Raw genomic sequence first — 14941 nt, forward strand, 5'->3', positions numbered from 1 at the left:
CCTACGCGATGATGTTGAAGCTGTGTTTGTTGGCCAGCTGCTCCTCCAGTAGCACCCTGAGGGAGTGCTGGATGTGGAGAGAGAAGCCAGGGATCATCATAGACATGTCTACCACAATCACCACCCTACAGAGAGACAGAGAGACAGAGAGAGAGATCATCATAGACATGTCTACCACAATCACCACCCTACAGAGAGACATAGACAGAAAGACAGAGAGAGACAGAGAGAGAGAGATCATCATAGACATGTCTACAACAATCACCACCCTACAGAGAGACAGAGAGACAGAGAGAGAGATCATCATAGACATGTCTACCACAATCACCACCCTACAGAGAGACAGAGACAGAAAGACAGAGACAGAGAGAGAGATCATCATAGACATGTCTACCACAATCACCACCCTACAGAGAGACAGAGAGAGAGAGACACACACACAGAGAGAGAGAGAACCTCCTGCCCAATGTATGACCATATTAGAGACACATATTTCCCTCAGATTACACAGATCCACAAAGAATTTTAAAACAAACCCGATTTTGGTAAACTCCCATATCTACTAGGTGAAATACCACAGTGTGCATCACAGCAGCAAGATTTGTGACCTGTTTCCGCAAAAAAGGGTCAACCAGTATGCTAATTTATTTTCCCTTTTGTACTTTAACCATTTTTATATCATTACAACACTGTATATATACGTAATATGACATTTGTAATGTCTTATTCTTTTGGAACTTCTGTGAGTGGAATGTTTACTGTTATTTTTATTGTTTATTTGAGTTTTGTATATTATCTACCTCACTTGCTTTGGCAATGTTAACATATGTTTCCCATGCCAATAAAGCCCCTTGAATTGAATTGAGAGACAGAGACAGAGAGACAGAGAAAGAGAGAGAGAGAGAGAGAGAGAGAGAGAGAGAGAGAGAGAGAGAGAGAGAGAGAGAGAGAGAGAGAGAGAGAGAGAGAGAGAGAGAGAGAGAGAGAGAGAGAGAGAGAGAGAGAGAGAGAGAGAGAGAGAGAGAGAGAGAGAGAGAGAGAGAGAGAGAGAGAGAGAGAGAGAGAGAGAGAGAGAGAGAGAGAGAGAGAGAGAGAGAGAGAGAGAGAGAGAGAGAGAGAGAGAGAGAGAGAGAGAGAGAGAGAGAGAGAGAGAGAGAGAGAGAGAGAGAGAGGGAGACAGAGACAGAGAGACAGTGACAGAGAGACAGAGACAGAGAGACAGAGACAGAGAGACAGAGAGACAGAGACAGAGAGATTGGTGGACCTTTGAAACTGCTTCATTTGAGCCAGTTTGCTACAGCAGGAAAATAATCCTGAAGCAACATGAAATGTGAATTATTATGTAGATTATAATTAACTGACATTCTGTCTAGGGGTTGATACAAATCCAGTCTGTCATTTTAAAGTGGACTTTAGAATCAGTTTTAAACCTCAAATACACTACAAGTTTGCCTTTCCTGCTGTACAGGAACATTACTCAGCAATAAATAAAGATCCTACATCTCTATACTGTGACAGAAAATAACTGTCCCTGACACAGGCTAGAGAGATAATGGACATCATTATTTTGTGAGTGATAGCAGACTGATAGCTGTGTGTGAGAGGAGAGAATCCCAGCGTCCTACAGTACCTCTGTTCACACACTGTCCCCCAGATCTGCCTGCTCCCACTGCTCAGCCACTGCACCCTCCTCTCCAACACAGCCACTGCAGACATCAGCTGTTTCTGTAGGTGACAAAGAGAGGGATGAGAGATAGGGATGGAAGAGAGAAAGACAGGATGGACAGGGGTTATGGGTGAGATAGATACAGACGAAACGTGAGAGAAAAGCATCACTATGAACACACCCATAGACTAGTAAGAAGACAACTGTTTTTATTGGTCAGGAAGAGAAGAAAGGTTTAGACTAAGACTAATAATCAAATCAAAAGACAGACAAGATATCATGTGCTTCTGACATCACATCCTGACTGGTGAACCCACCTGGTAGTGGTAGATTAAGGGCAAGTCCACATGAACGTTCTTCACCGTTCCATCATGCCACTCAAACTGCACCATGGCCTTCTGGGTAGGATCCGACATGGAAGGAGGAAGTCCAGGACAAAAACTTTTTTTGTGACCAAAGGTTTTTTATTTCACAGCTAGAAAGGTACAAGAGACTAGAGACATATCTAGCCTGGTGGAAACAGTCTGATCTGACATGCTGTTTCACTTGAAACGAAACGTGAGCGCAGTGATCAGTCTGTTTGACCAGGCTAAGCCATATCAGCCACCTCCCATCCTCCTACTTGAGATAAAAGAAAGGAAAAAGGACAGAACAGTCGTAAATACAAAGCTTACTAATAACCAAGAGTGACCGACGCGATTACTCTAAATGCTTTTCCTCCAAGTCCTCCCCTGCCCAGACAGAATGAAAGATCACTAAACTAGGAAGAGTAATTGATCAAGTAGCATTGATTAACTGATATAAGTTCATTATGCCCGGTCTAATAAGTTTTGGGTTCCACCCCTCTGCACCACCTAAAGAGGTTTGGTCAAGGACCACATTATGATTGACTGGAACATCAAAAGACAGGGAGATAAGAGAGAAAAGGAAAGAGAAAGAAATGGATAGAGGGATTGACAGAGTGGTACATCCTGTACTGTGACCTGGCCACAAAAAGAAGAGCCAGAAGAAAACGAGAGAAAGCACTGTGTGTGCAGAAGAAAAAAAGAGGCAGTCAGTGATACCTCATGAACCATCGACTGTTGGGCCATTACAAGAGAAGGAGAAAAGAAAACAGTGTAGAAGGAGAAATAAGAAAGAAGAGACAGACAGTAGTACCTCATGGACTGTTGAGCTGACAGTCTTGTTCAGGATAGGAACAAACCCCTCCAGTAGAGAATAGGCATTGGGAGACAGAACCTGGTACAGCCCCAGTCTCTTAGCTACAGGCAGAGAGAGGATTAGATAATACATCCAACATCAAAGTTTAGGACAGAGGCTTCATTCAGTGTCAATCTGAATCTATTATTGTCATGGCCAATGGCTTTTGGAATCAATACTTGGTTGCCACAGTTACTTTTAGAGTAAGATGAAGTTGACTTTAACACGGATCTATGGTCAGTTTTGTATTGTTCCTTTTGAATGGTTAAGGTTAGGATGAAAGTGGGTAAGGTGATTCTAGATCTGTGCCTATGTGTAACTTCTACCTAGAGCACTTACCTTTCAGTCCATGGTTCCTCAGCCAATCAGCCGAGGAGCTGGGCGGGACACCTGGGGGCTTGATGCTCAGGGGGACATTGTGATTGGGTGGTCTGGGGAGCGAAGGAGAGAGTGAAAAGCTGTCCAACTCTGTGGAAATCTGGGGGAGTACAGTAACAGGAAAGATTCACTAAAAGGTTTATGTTAGATGTTCAAGAAAATGCTGTACACACAGACACCAGCACTGACACACACACACAGAGTCCATTCACCTGCTGTCCCACCACAGTGACAGTCATGTCCCCCAGCCGCCCCTGACGCAGGGCCTCAGTGTGTCCCAGCAGCTCTCTGGCTGCCTTGATCTCTGTCCACAGCAGCTCCACATCTGTACTGCTGTCTACTACACCCTGATACACACACAGACACACACCACACACGCAAACAGCAGGGAAAGTTATTTTTGGACCACAACACACTAAAACACAAACCCAAATAGCACAGTCAGGACAGATAGGTTACCAGGGAAGCTGAGAAGATGTGGTGGCGTCCCTGTGTAACTTCAGCTAGTCTCTTTACAGTTGCCTGTTTGAGGCAGAGACACAGTGAATCATTGACCAAACTTTTCACAGGTTAGAAAGTTTAGTAAATCTGTCCCTCTATTAATAAAAACACATGATTGTTGGTGACCTGAAGGTCAAGCAGTTTGACTCACAATGGTCAGAGGGCTAACGCTACAGTAGGACACCACATGGATCAACAATGTCCTTCCCAAAATGCTTTGTCCTACGTAATCAAAGAGGGCATCTGCGGTCTGGTCAGGGCTAGAGAGGAAAGGAGAGAAGTTAGAGGAGGAGGTACTATCATCAAACACAGGGGACTTGTTACTTGTTATGTGTAAGAATAACCCTGCTTTCTGATCTGTCTCTTTATAATGACATCGTCATAACCCCACTCTTCGATTGGTCTCTTCAAAAAGACATAATCATAATCCTCCTCTCTGATTGGTACCTTCACAATGACATCCTAACCCCGCTATCTGATTGGTCCTTTCATCATAAGATCATCATAACCCTGCTCTCTGATTGGTCATCATAACCCTGCCCTCTGATTTGTCCCTTAAAAATGACATGATAATAATAATTACATTGTCATACACCTGCTCTCTGATTGGTCATCCTAGCCCTGCTCTCTGATTAGTCCATTCATATTACATAATACAACCCAATGTGTAGATAGTGTACAACCCAATGTAGTTATTGCTGTACTTTCATCATCAGTCCCACTACATCACTGTCCTGTTGAAGTTGATTCACCTGGAGCCCAGGACGATGACCAGGGAGTCAAGCTGAGTGCAGCCCAGGTCAAGGCCTCTCTTCAGGGCCTGTAGGAGGTTACATCCCCCCCTGGCTCCCAGCTCATCCACCCAGCCACAAGCCTCCTGCAGTCTGGAGAGAGAACAGGCCACAGAGACACAATCTACTGTAGAAGGCAGCCTAAACAGATCCACTGACAACGAGTCAGCCTACAGAAACTAGCAGTTTAGATCTAGTTCAAGTTCATGTTCAATTACACCCACACAGCAGTCAACACAAACTGAAATCCATGAGCACACAAATGGTATAGCTCTATCTAAAACATATTGATAAATGGACATATACTTGAAGTCAGAAGTTTACATACACTTAGGTTGGGGTCATTAAAACTTGTTTTTCAACCACTCCAAAAATGTCTTGTTAACAAACTATAATTTTGGCAAGTCGGTTAGGACATCTACTTTGTGCATGACACAAGTCATTTTTCCAACAATTGTTAACAGACAGATTATTTAACTTATAATTCACTATATCACAATTCCAGTGGGTCAGAAGTTTACATACACTAAGTTGACTGTGCCATTAAACAGCTTGGAAAATTCCAGAAAATGATGTCATGGCTTTAGAAGCTTCTGATAGGCGAAGTCAATTGAAGGTGTACCTGTGAGTCAATTGGAGGTGTACCTGTGAGTCAATTGGAGGTGTACCTGTGAGTCAATTGGAGGGGTACCTGTGAGTCAATTGGAGGTGTACCTGTGGATGTATTTCAAGGCCTACCTTCAGACTCACTGCCTCTTTGATTGACATCATGGGAAAATCAAGACATCAGCAAAAACTTTTGAAACAAAATTGTAGACCTCCACAAGTCTGGTTCATCCTTGGGAGCAATTTCCAAACGCCTGAAGGTACCACGTTCATCTGTACAAACAATAGTATGCAAGTATAAACACCATGGGACCACGCAGCCGCCATACCGCTCAGGAAGGAGACGCGTTCTGTCTCATAGAGATAAACGTACTTTGGTGCGAAAAGTGCAAATCAATCCCAGAACAACAGCAAAGGACCTTGTGAAGTTGCTGGAGGAAACAGGTACTAACGTATCTATATCCCCAGTAAAACGAGTCCTATATCGACATAACCTGAAAGGCCGCTCAGCAAGGAGGAAGCCACTGCTCCAAAACCACCATAAAAAAAGCCAGACTATGGTTTGCCACTGCACATGGGGACAAAGATCATACTTTTTGGAGAAATGTCCTCTGGTCTGATAAAACAAAAATAGAACTGTTTGGCCATAATGACCATCATTTTATGTTTGGAGGAACAAGGGGGAGGCTTGCAAGCTGAAGAACACCATCCCAACCGTGAAGCACGGGGGTGGCAGCATCATGTTGTGCGGGTGCTTTGCTGCAGGAGGGACTGGTGCACTTCACAAAATAGATGGCATCACGAGGAAAGAAAATTATGTGGATATATTGAAGCAACATCTCAAGAGATCAGTCAGGAAGTTAAAGCTTGGTCACAAATGGATCTTGCAAACAGACAATGACCCCAAGCATACTTCCAAAGTTGAATGGCTTAAGGACAACAAAGTCAAGGTATTAAAGTGGCCATCGCAAAGCCCTGACCTCAAATCCTATAGAACATTTGTGGGCAGAACTGAAAAAAGCTTTTGCGAGCAAGGAGGCCTGCAACCTGACTCAGTTACAACAGCTCTGTCAGGAGGAATGGGCCAAAATTCAAACTTATTGTGGGAAGCTTGTGAAAGGCTACCCGAAACGTTTGACCCAAGTTAAACCATTTAAAGGCAATGCTACCAAATACTAATTGAGTGTATGTAAACTTCTGACCCACTGGGAATGTGATGAAAGAAATACAAGCTGAAATAAATCACTCTACTATTATTCTGACATTTCACATTCTTAAAATAAAGTGGTGATCCTAACTGACATAAGACAGGGAATTTTTACTAGGACTAAATGTCAGGAATTGTGAAAAACTGAGTTTTAATGTATTTTGCTAAGGTGTATGTAAACTTCCGACTTCAACTGTATATACGTACAACAATAAGAACAACAAAAACAAAATAGCATTAAGTGTGTATACGGACGTTTCACACAGAACTTGTTTGTATTTTATCTATTTGTATTCTAACCCAACACTGTAGCTCTATTACCTCCTACAGTACTAGATCAACTGTATGTTGTGCTATTTCATCGAGGAAGCATGAGTGTATGACTCTACCTGAAAATATGGGCGTCCCCCAAACTATTCACAGTTTATGTTTTCACAAACCAGTGTAGGAATGGACTGTTTTTTTTAAGCACAGATACACTTAACCGTTAGGAATGAGTGATGATCTATGAGGGTATTAAAAGATAGAACGCTTAACATTTATTTACACTAATAGATACTAAAATGTTCAGTATGAAAACACATTCTGTTTGTATTCTTTGGCATTGGTGTTGAATACAGCCAGTCAGTTACCACAGAACAGTGCACAGTAGCTCTCACTCTTCCCTGTGTGTGTGTGTGTGTGTGTGTGTGTGTGTGTGTGTGTGTGTGTGTGTGTGTGTGTGTGTGTGTGTGTGTGTGTGTGCGTGTGTGTGTCTTCCTCTACTAACACAGGCACAAACTGTTCTCACATGTACACACGCATTCCCAAATGACTCATCTAAAATAACACAAGAGGCATAAGAAGCATATTAAAATAGACATTATACCCTAATGAAAATAAACGCAGGAGCGAGCTGAAATAAACAGTGGGCGCTGTGCTGGGTTAGGTCCGTGAGACTGCAGGGACACACACACAAAGGCCGTGAGACAATCCAACAGGCCTCTCCCCTCCAGCGCCATGCTGTTACATCAACATCCAGAGTCCTCTGGTATCATTATGGAACTTGAACTAAAGTGACTGGGCAGCTTTTTAAGGATACTATAGCAACATCTGAAAAATAATTGTATTTTATCCCACCAAAACACTTGAGGGATACATGTCAGTTATAATATCCTCTCAATGGTGAACAACTGGGTCAAAGGTGCAATCTGTAGTTTCCTTTCTGGTTAAAGAAAACTACTTGGCAGGTTGACAGGGTACCTAAATGCATAGCCACGGGAAGTCGTTTGGGGGAGGGGCTGGAAAAACGTTTTGCCCACGCTGCAGACTGATATATCGGTCTGCTAATACAGGACTATTAAAGGCCCAGGGCAGTACTTTTCTCATTTTTCTAAATGATATTTTTATAATATATATTTTTTCAACAACAAAAAATATTTCAATTTTGCAGGGGGTTCTGCAGCACCCTCAGCACCCTACTTCCCGCAGCTATGCCTAAATAGTGTGTGTATGTGTGTGTTTGAGCATGGATTTTTTCAGCATTTAGTCTGATGGCCACAGGGGACAAAAAGGTTATGGGATACACCTTTAAAGCACAATGTTATGACCTCGATGACCTCTCTTAGGACTTCTCACCTGAAGGTGTCGACGTCTCTGGGGCCGTCCCAAAGGCTGCTGGTCTCAGTACCACAGGACATCAGGTACAGCTGACGCTTACAGCTGAGCTGCTCTTCTATCAGAGACTGACACACACACAAACATACACACATAAACACACACATTCAATGCTTGCTGAGAGACAAAGCCCATAGTAAATGAAGGAAATTATGAGGTGAAACTAGAGGTTTAAATGTCTTTCTAGCTCGCCAGTAAATGAGAGGTGAAACCAGGGGTTTAAATATCTATTTATCTTACCAGTAAATGATGAGGTGAAACCAATGATGTATACAAACTCTGGATTGCTGATGCAATATATTGGCCATTGAGAGGCTTTGAAGCCACTGGTCGGCCATTTTAGCACTACTTTGTAGGAGCAGTCCTCCATAGGAATAAATGGAATTCTACAGTATTTCAATTAAATGTTTCAAGGACAAAATGACATGTATGTAAGAATGTTTAAGTTGTAGTGAGGACACTAATATTAGTATTCTCTAAAGAAATACTTTAAGGTCCTTTTTTAACTATAATTTTTCCTTTGTATGTTTAGCTCACATGATATAATTTAAAAGTATGCATCAAAGTGTCTGTAATAGAATAAACATGTCAAAAACTAATCTAGACATGAATAATTGCATTTTTATAGCTTCCAAAATCTTTTTTTCAAGGGAGGAGTAGTACCAAGATGGCTGCATGGTAGCTTTATTACACCGGTCCCTGTCAGTCATCCAGGGTTTATAAACATCGCTGGGCGAAACCAGGGGTCTAAATGTCTATCTATCTCACCAGTAAATGATAAGGTGAAACCAGTGGTTTAAATGTCTATCTATCTTACCAGGAGGTTCTTCTGTAGATCTGGCAGTCTGTCCTTGGTGCAGTTAACATCTGAGGTGTCAACTATGACCCCTACTCTGGACCCCTTCACCAGCCCAAACACCTGCCACACACACAGGGGAATGGCACAGTTAAACTGTCACTCTGGACACTTTAGGTTGTATAGCAATAGTTATATAGTGTATATGATGATGATGAAGAAGAAGATCTACTATGCCATACCTTCATACTTCCTTGGTTCAGCCATCTTATTCTGCCATGGTACAGCTCAATGGCCCTGTAGAGTCCAAACAACACGTTCATTATCACAAACAGTGGCAGTCACGGTTGCAGCTGTGTGTGTGTGGGTGACAGCACTTGTTTTGTGTGTGTGTGTGTGTGTGTGCTTGCATGCCCGCGTGGGTGCATGCCAGTGTGTGTATGTGTGCCTGTGTGTGCGTGGCACCACATGCCAGTGTGTGTATGTGTGCCTGTGCGTGCGTGGCACCACATGCCAGTGTGTGTGTGTGTGAGTTTGCACGCATGTGTGTGTGTGTGTGTGTGTGTGTGTGTGTGTGTGTGTGTGTGTGTGTGTGTGTGTGTGTGTATGTGTGTGTGTGTTAAGAGAGGAGTACTCACTGGTACAGCTGGAAGTCAAAGTGAATGAGTGCTGCAGCAGTGATCTCCAGCTGTCTGCTGAGGCCTCCGTCCTCCTCAGCACTGCCACCAACACAGAGAGGTCAGAGCAGGGGACAAGGGCAACTGCTATTAGGTCATAGTTCATACGTGGCCGTTCAGGCAGCCTTGCTCAGGCAATAACTGCCCAAATGGGATAAGTTGGATGCATAGGGCATTTGTAACATGGAACGAGCTAGGCGTGCTAGGGACCTTGACACGTATTAACAAAGCGTCTCAGTGTAAAAGATCTAGTATCAGGTCCATGCTCTTTTTCATTATGATTTCAGTCAAAACTGATCCTAGATCAGCAGTTCTACTCTGATACTCTTTGTGAATATGGGCCCAGATATGTAAAGCAGGCCCCTGTCACACACACTTGCCTGATCTTAGTGGTCCCGTGTGAGAGGAGTGTTGATAGGGAGAGGCCGGAGCTGTAGAGACTGTGGGTCAGGAGCCAATCAGAGGAGCTCTTCCACTCCGCAGCCTGACCCTGTGACCTCTGGGTTACAGAGAGGAGCACAGACAGTAAGGTAGAGGACAGATACACTCTGAGGCTCACAACTACAGATAGGAGCCCAGAAAGTAAGGTAGAGTACAGATATACTTTGAGGCTCAGTACTACAGACATAAAGTAAGCCTTAGTACTATATACTGTATATAGAAACATTTAGAGGGATACAGACTAAGACATAAGGTAGGCCTATTGCACAGACAGCATTACAGACAGACAGGGGCAATACGGACTAAAACACAGACAGCATTACAGACAGACAGGGGCAATACGGACTAAAACACAGACAGCATTACAGACAGACAGGGGCAATACGGACTAAAACACAGACAGCGACGACACAGGCAGTAATAACATGGAGAAAGAACTATAAAGACACAAACAAGATTTACCCCATTACACTGTGGATTCAGCATCTGAATGATTATACATTAGACACAAACAAACTACAAATCAATTCAATTCAATGCTTTCAAGGGAAGTCTAAACACTATTTATCCAGGTTAGTCTCATGGAGATAAAATGTATTTTTCAACAGAGAACTTGACCAGCTCACCAGTAAGTCCTGTGTTTGGTTGACATGGGTGACCAGTAGACCATCGTCTCTGTGAGGGGCAGACAGAGACACATCTTCCCAGGGAGGGCAGTCATCTCTGAGGGAAGTACTGGCCGCTTCCATCACACCTGTTCACTAATGAACACCCAATAAAAACACACTATTACACCCAATAAAAACACACTATAAAACACACTGTATCTCCAACCTTCATTCAGAATGGCAATATTGTGCATCATGCAACCCTTGGTAACAGTGTGCAACCCGCTGCAACACCTTTGGAGTGTGCAACATCCTCATAGGCCGGTGGCTTATTAACATGGATAATTGGGCATCACCTCTGATCTGATGACAGACAACACAATATGACACTTGACTTCTTCTAAAAGAGTTCCTCAAAGGCATCTGTAAGACCTGCCAAAGTACAGTAACTAGCATCCTCTTTGCACACCCAGGCTGCATCACATCTGGCCGTGATTGGGAGTCCCATAGGGCAGCGCACAGTTTGCCCAACGGTGTCCGTTTTTAGCCCGTGTAGGCCATCATTGTAAATAAGAATTTGTTCTTAACTGACTTGCCTAGTTAAATTTAGGTCAAAATAGTGCAGAACAGTTGGAGACATCCAGTGTAGTTAGACGAGTTTGTAGTGAGACACAGTTCAGACAGAGGCAGTAACCCTGTGAGCTCTGTGGCCACCGGGGAATAACAAAACAGCAGCACAGCACTGTCACAGACTGACTGGGGCTTCAGTGTAATCAATACCCATTGATTCTGTTCATGAAGGATCTTAGCCATGCAGCCATCTGTCAGACACCTGTCCACCAGAGGGGGTGGGAGGAGCTATAAAAGGATGGGCTCATTGTAATGACTGGAATGGAACAAATGGACCGGAAGAAGAAATACGGTTTCCATGTGTTCGATACTGTTCCATTAACTCCATTCCTGTTATTACAATGAGCCCATCCTCCTATAGCTCAGCCAACCAGCCTCCTCTGCTATGCACAGACTTCCCAGGAGAGGATAAGAAGAGAGGGAGGGTAGGGCCTTCAGATATCTATCACCTGAAGCATGCGCACAACATACAAATACATGCACTAGACGCTTTGCATACCTGCCAATAGTGCTGAGCGATTAACCATTTTTTTAAACGTTTTTTAAACAACTAATTGACCGACATAAATTATTTGAATTCAATTTTGTTCTTTTTTTCTGTGTGCTCAATGAGTTTTTCCAGAGATAAATCAAATCCAGGCTGAACTGTGCGATGTAGTAGTAGTTTCCAACAGGCCAATATTCCAAATAGTTGAACCCATAAAATGTGGTAATTAACTACAATGCTTTATTTACATCGAAGAACTACTAAAATATAGATTTTGCCAGACAGCATAGGCAGCAGCTCTATAGAGATGATGATGACTTGGAATGAAATACTGAAGTCATTAAGTAAAACAAACGTAATATACACAAAAACGGAATTATTTTATTAAAGTTGAATAACTGATGGTTAATAAGTAATAAGCAGTAATAGCCAGTCACTACCATCATGGAACTTGTATTAATTGTTTTATTCTGTTTTGTTACAGCATTCAACCCACATAATGCAAAATGCATTTAATAAAAATAAAAAAAAATCTCAACCGAAATCAAAACAGTGATTATTTTTTAGTAATCGAACCGAAACAGAACTGACCTCAAATAACACTAATCATAAAGCACTAACCCCTGAGCAGTACTTGCCGATTTTGTGGATGTGTTTACATGGTTCTGCGCATGCTTCATGTGATATAAATCTCAAGGTACTAGCAGCGCTTTGAAAAATGTATGTATACCGAACAAAAATATAAACGCAACATGTAAAGTGTTGGTCCCATGTTCCATGAGCTGAAATTAAAAGATCCCAAAAATAGTCCAAATGCACAAAAAGCTTATTTCTCTAAAATGTTGTGCATAAATGTGTTTACATCCCTGTTAGTGAGCAATTCTTCTTTGCCAAGATAATCCATCCACCTGACAGATGTGGCCTATCAAGAAGCTGATTAAACAGTTGACAGTGCATGACAGAGCAAAAACCAAGCCATGAGGTCGAAGGAATTGTCATAGAGCTCTGAATACGGATTGTGTCGAGGCACAGATCCGGGAAGGGTACCAAAACATGTCTGGAGCATTGAAGGTCCCCAAGAACACAGTGGCCTCCATCATTCTTAAATGGAAAAAGTTTGGAACCACCAAGACTCTTTCTAGAGCTGGTTGCCTGGCCAAACTGAGCAATCGGGAGAGAAGGGCCTTGGTCAGGGAGGTGACCAAGGACCTGATGGTCACTCTGAAAGAGCTCCAGAGTTGCTCTGTGGAGATGGGAGAACCTTCCAGAAGGACAACCATCTCTACAGCACTTCACCAATCAGGCGTGTATGGTAGAGTGGCCCGACAGAAGCCACTCCTCAGTAAACAGCCTGCTTGGAGTTTGCCAAAAATACATAATTTTTGATTTGTCATTATTGGGTATTGTGTGTAGATTGATGAAGGGAAAAATATATATATTTTAGAATAAGGCTGTAAGTAACAAAATGTGGAAAAAGTTAAGGGGTCTGAATACTTCCAGAGTGCACTGTATTTTGGGGGGCATATTGTCTCACATTCCTTCCGCCAAAAACGACCAACTGCAAAAGACAACCGTTAAAATGTAACGTTATTAAACATTCTGGCTTGTAGATGTGAGCGGAAACTTTGGTGTAAATTCTCATTTATGCCCAACGTCGGGTTTCCAGGCAAATCATTATCATAATCCCAGGATGGCCCTTTTTTAACCACATTGGTTTAAGGCATCATATTCTTAGACTACTCCTTATTTCAAGAAAAATACTATAGAGTTTTTGAAAACATGCGATTAAATTAGATCATATCTGAATTAGATAGGATGCAGCAGAGTTTCAGAATCTTGTCATTTGTAAATTGATACAATTTCACCGGCGCGTTCTACCTTTGCTTGCAGGGTCGACCGGTGGACAATCAGAGCGTCTTTCTCAAGACATTCTGAAGACGCAAAACATGGATGTGTCCGAATGGTGCCTCGCGCCAGTTTATGCAATCATCGGTTTTGTCTCAAAGCTTGCTAAATCGTATATAAAGTTGTACAGATATATTGAGGGTGCTTCGATGAGAGTTTTCGTGTGGAAAGTCGAGGCTGAGACAGTCGTAACCTACCCTCTTCAATGTTTCTCATCTCCAAGGTGACCGACAATTTCCGATCTGTGCGCGTGAGTGCGCATTTTTGAAAGAGAGCGCATAAAGAGGCAGGTAAAGGCATGGAACATAAGATACCTGTAACTGTATTGAAAAGAAAATGTTATATAGATTTAACATCTGAATCAAAAACGTTAATATTTTACCTGTAGGGTAGGCCTAGGCAGGCCTAATAACACTGTTCTCAGCCTGGTCTCATAGACTAGACGTAAAATAGTAAATATCAATCCGGGACACCAGCATTAGTATGATATGTTACGTTTAGTAGTGTTGATAAGAGAAATGGTTACTTAAGGCAAAAACAAAAGTAGGATGGTTAGTCAGGGTGGGTGTATAACGCAAACCTCTAACAACCCAAAGATTGCAAGTTTGAATCTCATCAGGAGAACTTTAGCATTTTAGGTATTTGGCAACTTTTCAACTTCTTACTACTTTTTGCTTCTTTGTAACTACTTAGCATGTTAGCTAACCCTTCCTCTAACCTTAACCTTTTTAGCTAAACCTAACCTTAATTAACCCTTTAACCTAACTCCTAAACTTAGCCCTAACCCCCAGCCCTAGATAACATTAGCCAGCTAGCTAACGTTAGCACCTAGCTAGAAATTGTAACATGTCATACGTTTAGCATATTGTACATTTTGGAAAATTTGTAACATATAACACAAATTGTAATTCATAACATATCATACGAAATGGGTGATGGACACCCACAAATTAATACATACCATACGAAACGTTAGCACCTAGCTAGAAATTGTAACATATCATAGAATGGGGTGTCTCCACGTACAGAATATAATGAAAGACTCAGAGACCAAGTTGCTGTTCTTGGCAGGCATGATCTATTTTGTTTGGCTTCCACTAAAAGTGTAGGCCCCAAGAGGGTTCATATAGCCTACGTTTTCCCCATCCCCTCTGGTAGGCCTATTGGTATTTTTATAAAGTCCATAACCCTGCCATTGTGAACAATCATTGCATTAAATATAATATACTCTTATTTCCACAAGGTGCTTGCTATGCATTGTATCAATGCACTCTAAAAAAGAAAAGGTTCCTGGGGTATCCTTTAGGGCTTCTTCAAATCGAAACAATGGGGGAACCTCTATAAATTCTTTGAAGAACCCTTTAAAATGGTTCTTATTATCAATAATACACA

At 42.3% G+C, this 14941-nt stretch overlaps 1 protein-coding gene across 6 annotated transcripts in view; it reads right to left on the minus strand.

The window, feature by feature from the left end:
- Positions 1 to 13774, minus strand: part of LOC110517871 (von Willebrand factor A domain-containing protein 3A) — a 31156-nt gene extending 17382 nt beyond the window's left edge. For 3 of the 6 annotated variants that reach the window (XR_016485393.1, XR_016485392.1, XM_090193978.1), the window contains exons 1-16: positions 13523 to 13774; positions 10546 to 10673; positions 9859 to 9977; positions 9440 to 9520; positions 9044 to 9098; positions 8823 to 8924; positions 7967 to 8073; positions 4498 to 4629; positions 3897 to 4005; positions 3704 to 3766; positions 3457 to 3591; positions 3206 to 3344; positions 2825 to 2928; positions 1984 to 2064; positions 1631 to 1725; positions 6 to 125 (exon numbers count right to left, since the gene is read on the minus strand). Coding sequence is in view for 4 of the 6 variants with exons in the window: in XM_090193978.1 (XP_090050104.1) it covers positions 6 to 125; positions 1631 to 1725; positions 1984 to 2064; positions 2825 to 2928; positions 3206 to 3344; positions 3457 to 3591; positions 3704 to 3766; positions 3897 to 4005; positions 4498 to 4629; positions 7967 to 8073; positions 8823 to 8924; positions 9044 to 9098; positions 9440 to 9520; positions 9859 to 9977; positions 10546 to 10668 (1565 nt within the window). In the remaining 2 variants the exon portion in view is untranslated. Of the gene's footprint in view, positions 1 to 5; positions 126 to 1630; positions 1726 to 1983; positions 2065 to 2824; positions 2929 to 3205; positions 3345 to 3456; positions 3592 to 3703; positions 3767 to 3896; positions 4006 to 4497; positions 4630 to 7966; positions 8074 to 8822; positions 8925 to 9043; positions 9099 to 9439; positions 9521 to 9858; positions 9978 to 10545; positions 10681 to 13522 lie in introns of those variants that run through there. The other 3 variants (XM_090193980.1, XM_090193979.1, XM_090193981.1) reach the window with 3 other exon arrangements.
- Between the last annotated feature and the right edge of the window lie 1167 nt (positions 13775 to 14941).

This window comes from Oncorhynchus mykiss, chromosome 12, assembly GCF_057628025.1.
Source record: "Oncorhynchus mykiss isolate SJ-2025 chromosome 12, ASM5762802v1, whole genome shotgun sequence".
NCBI lineage: Eukaryota > Metazoa > Chordata > Actinopteri > Salmoniformes > Salmonidae > Oncorhynchus > Oncorhynchus mykiss.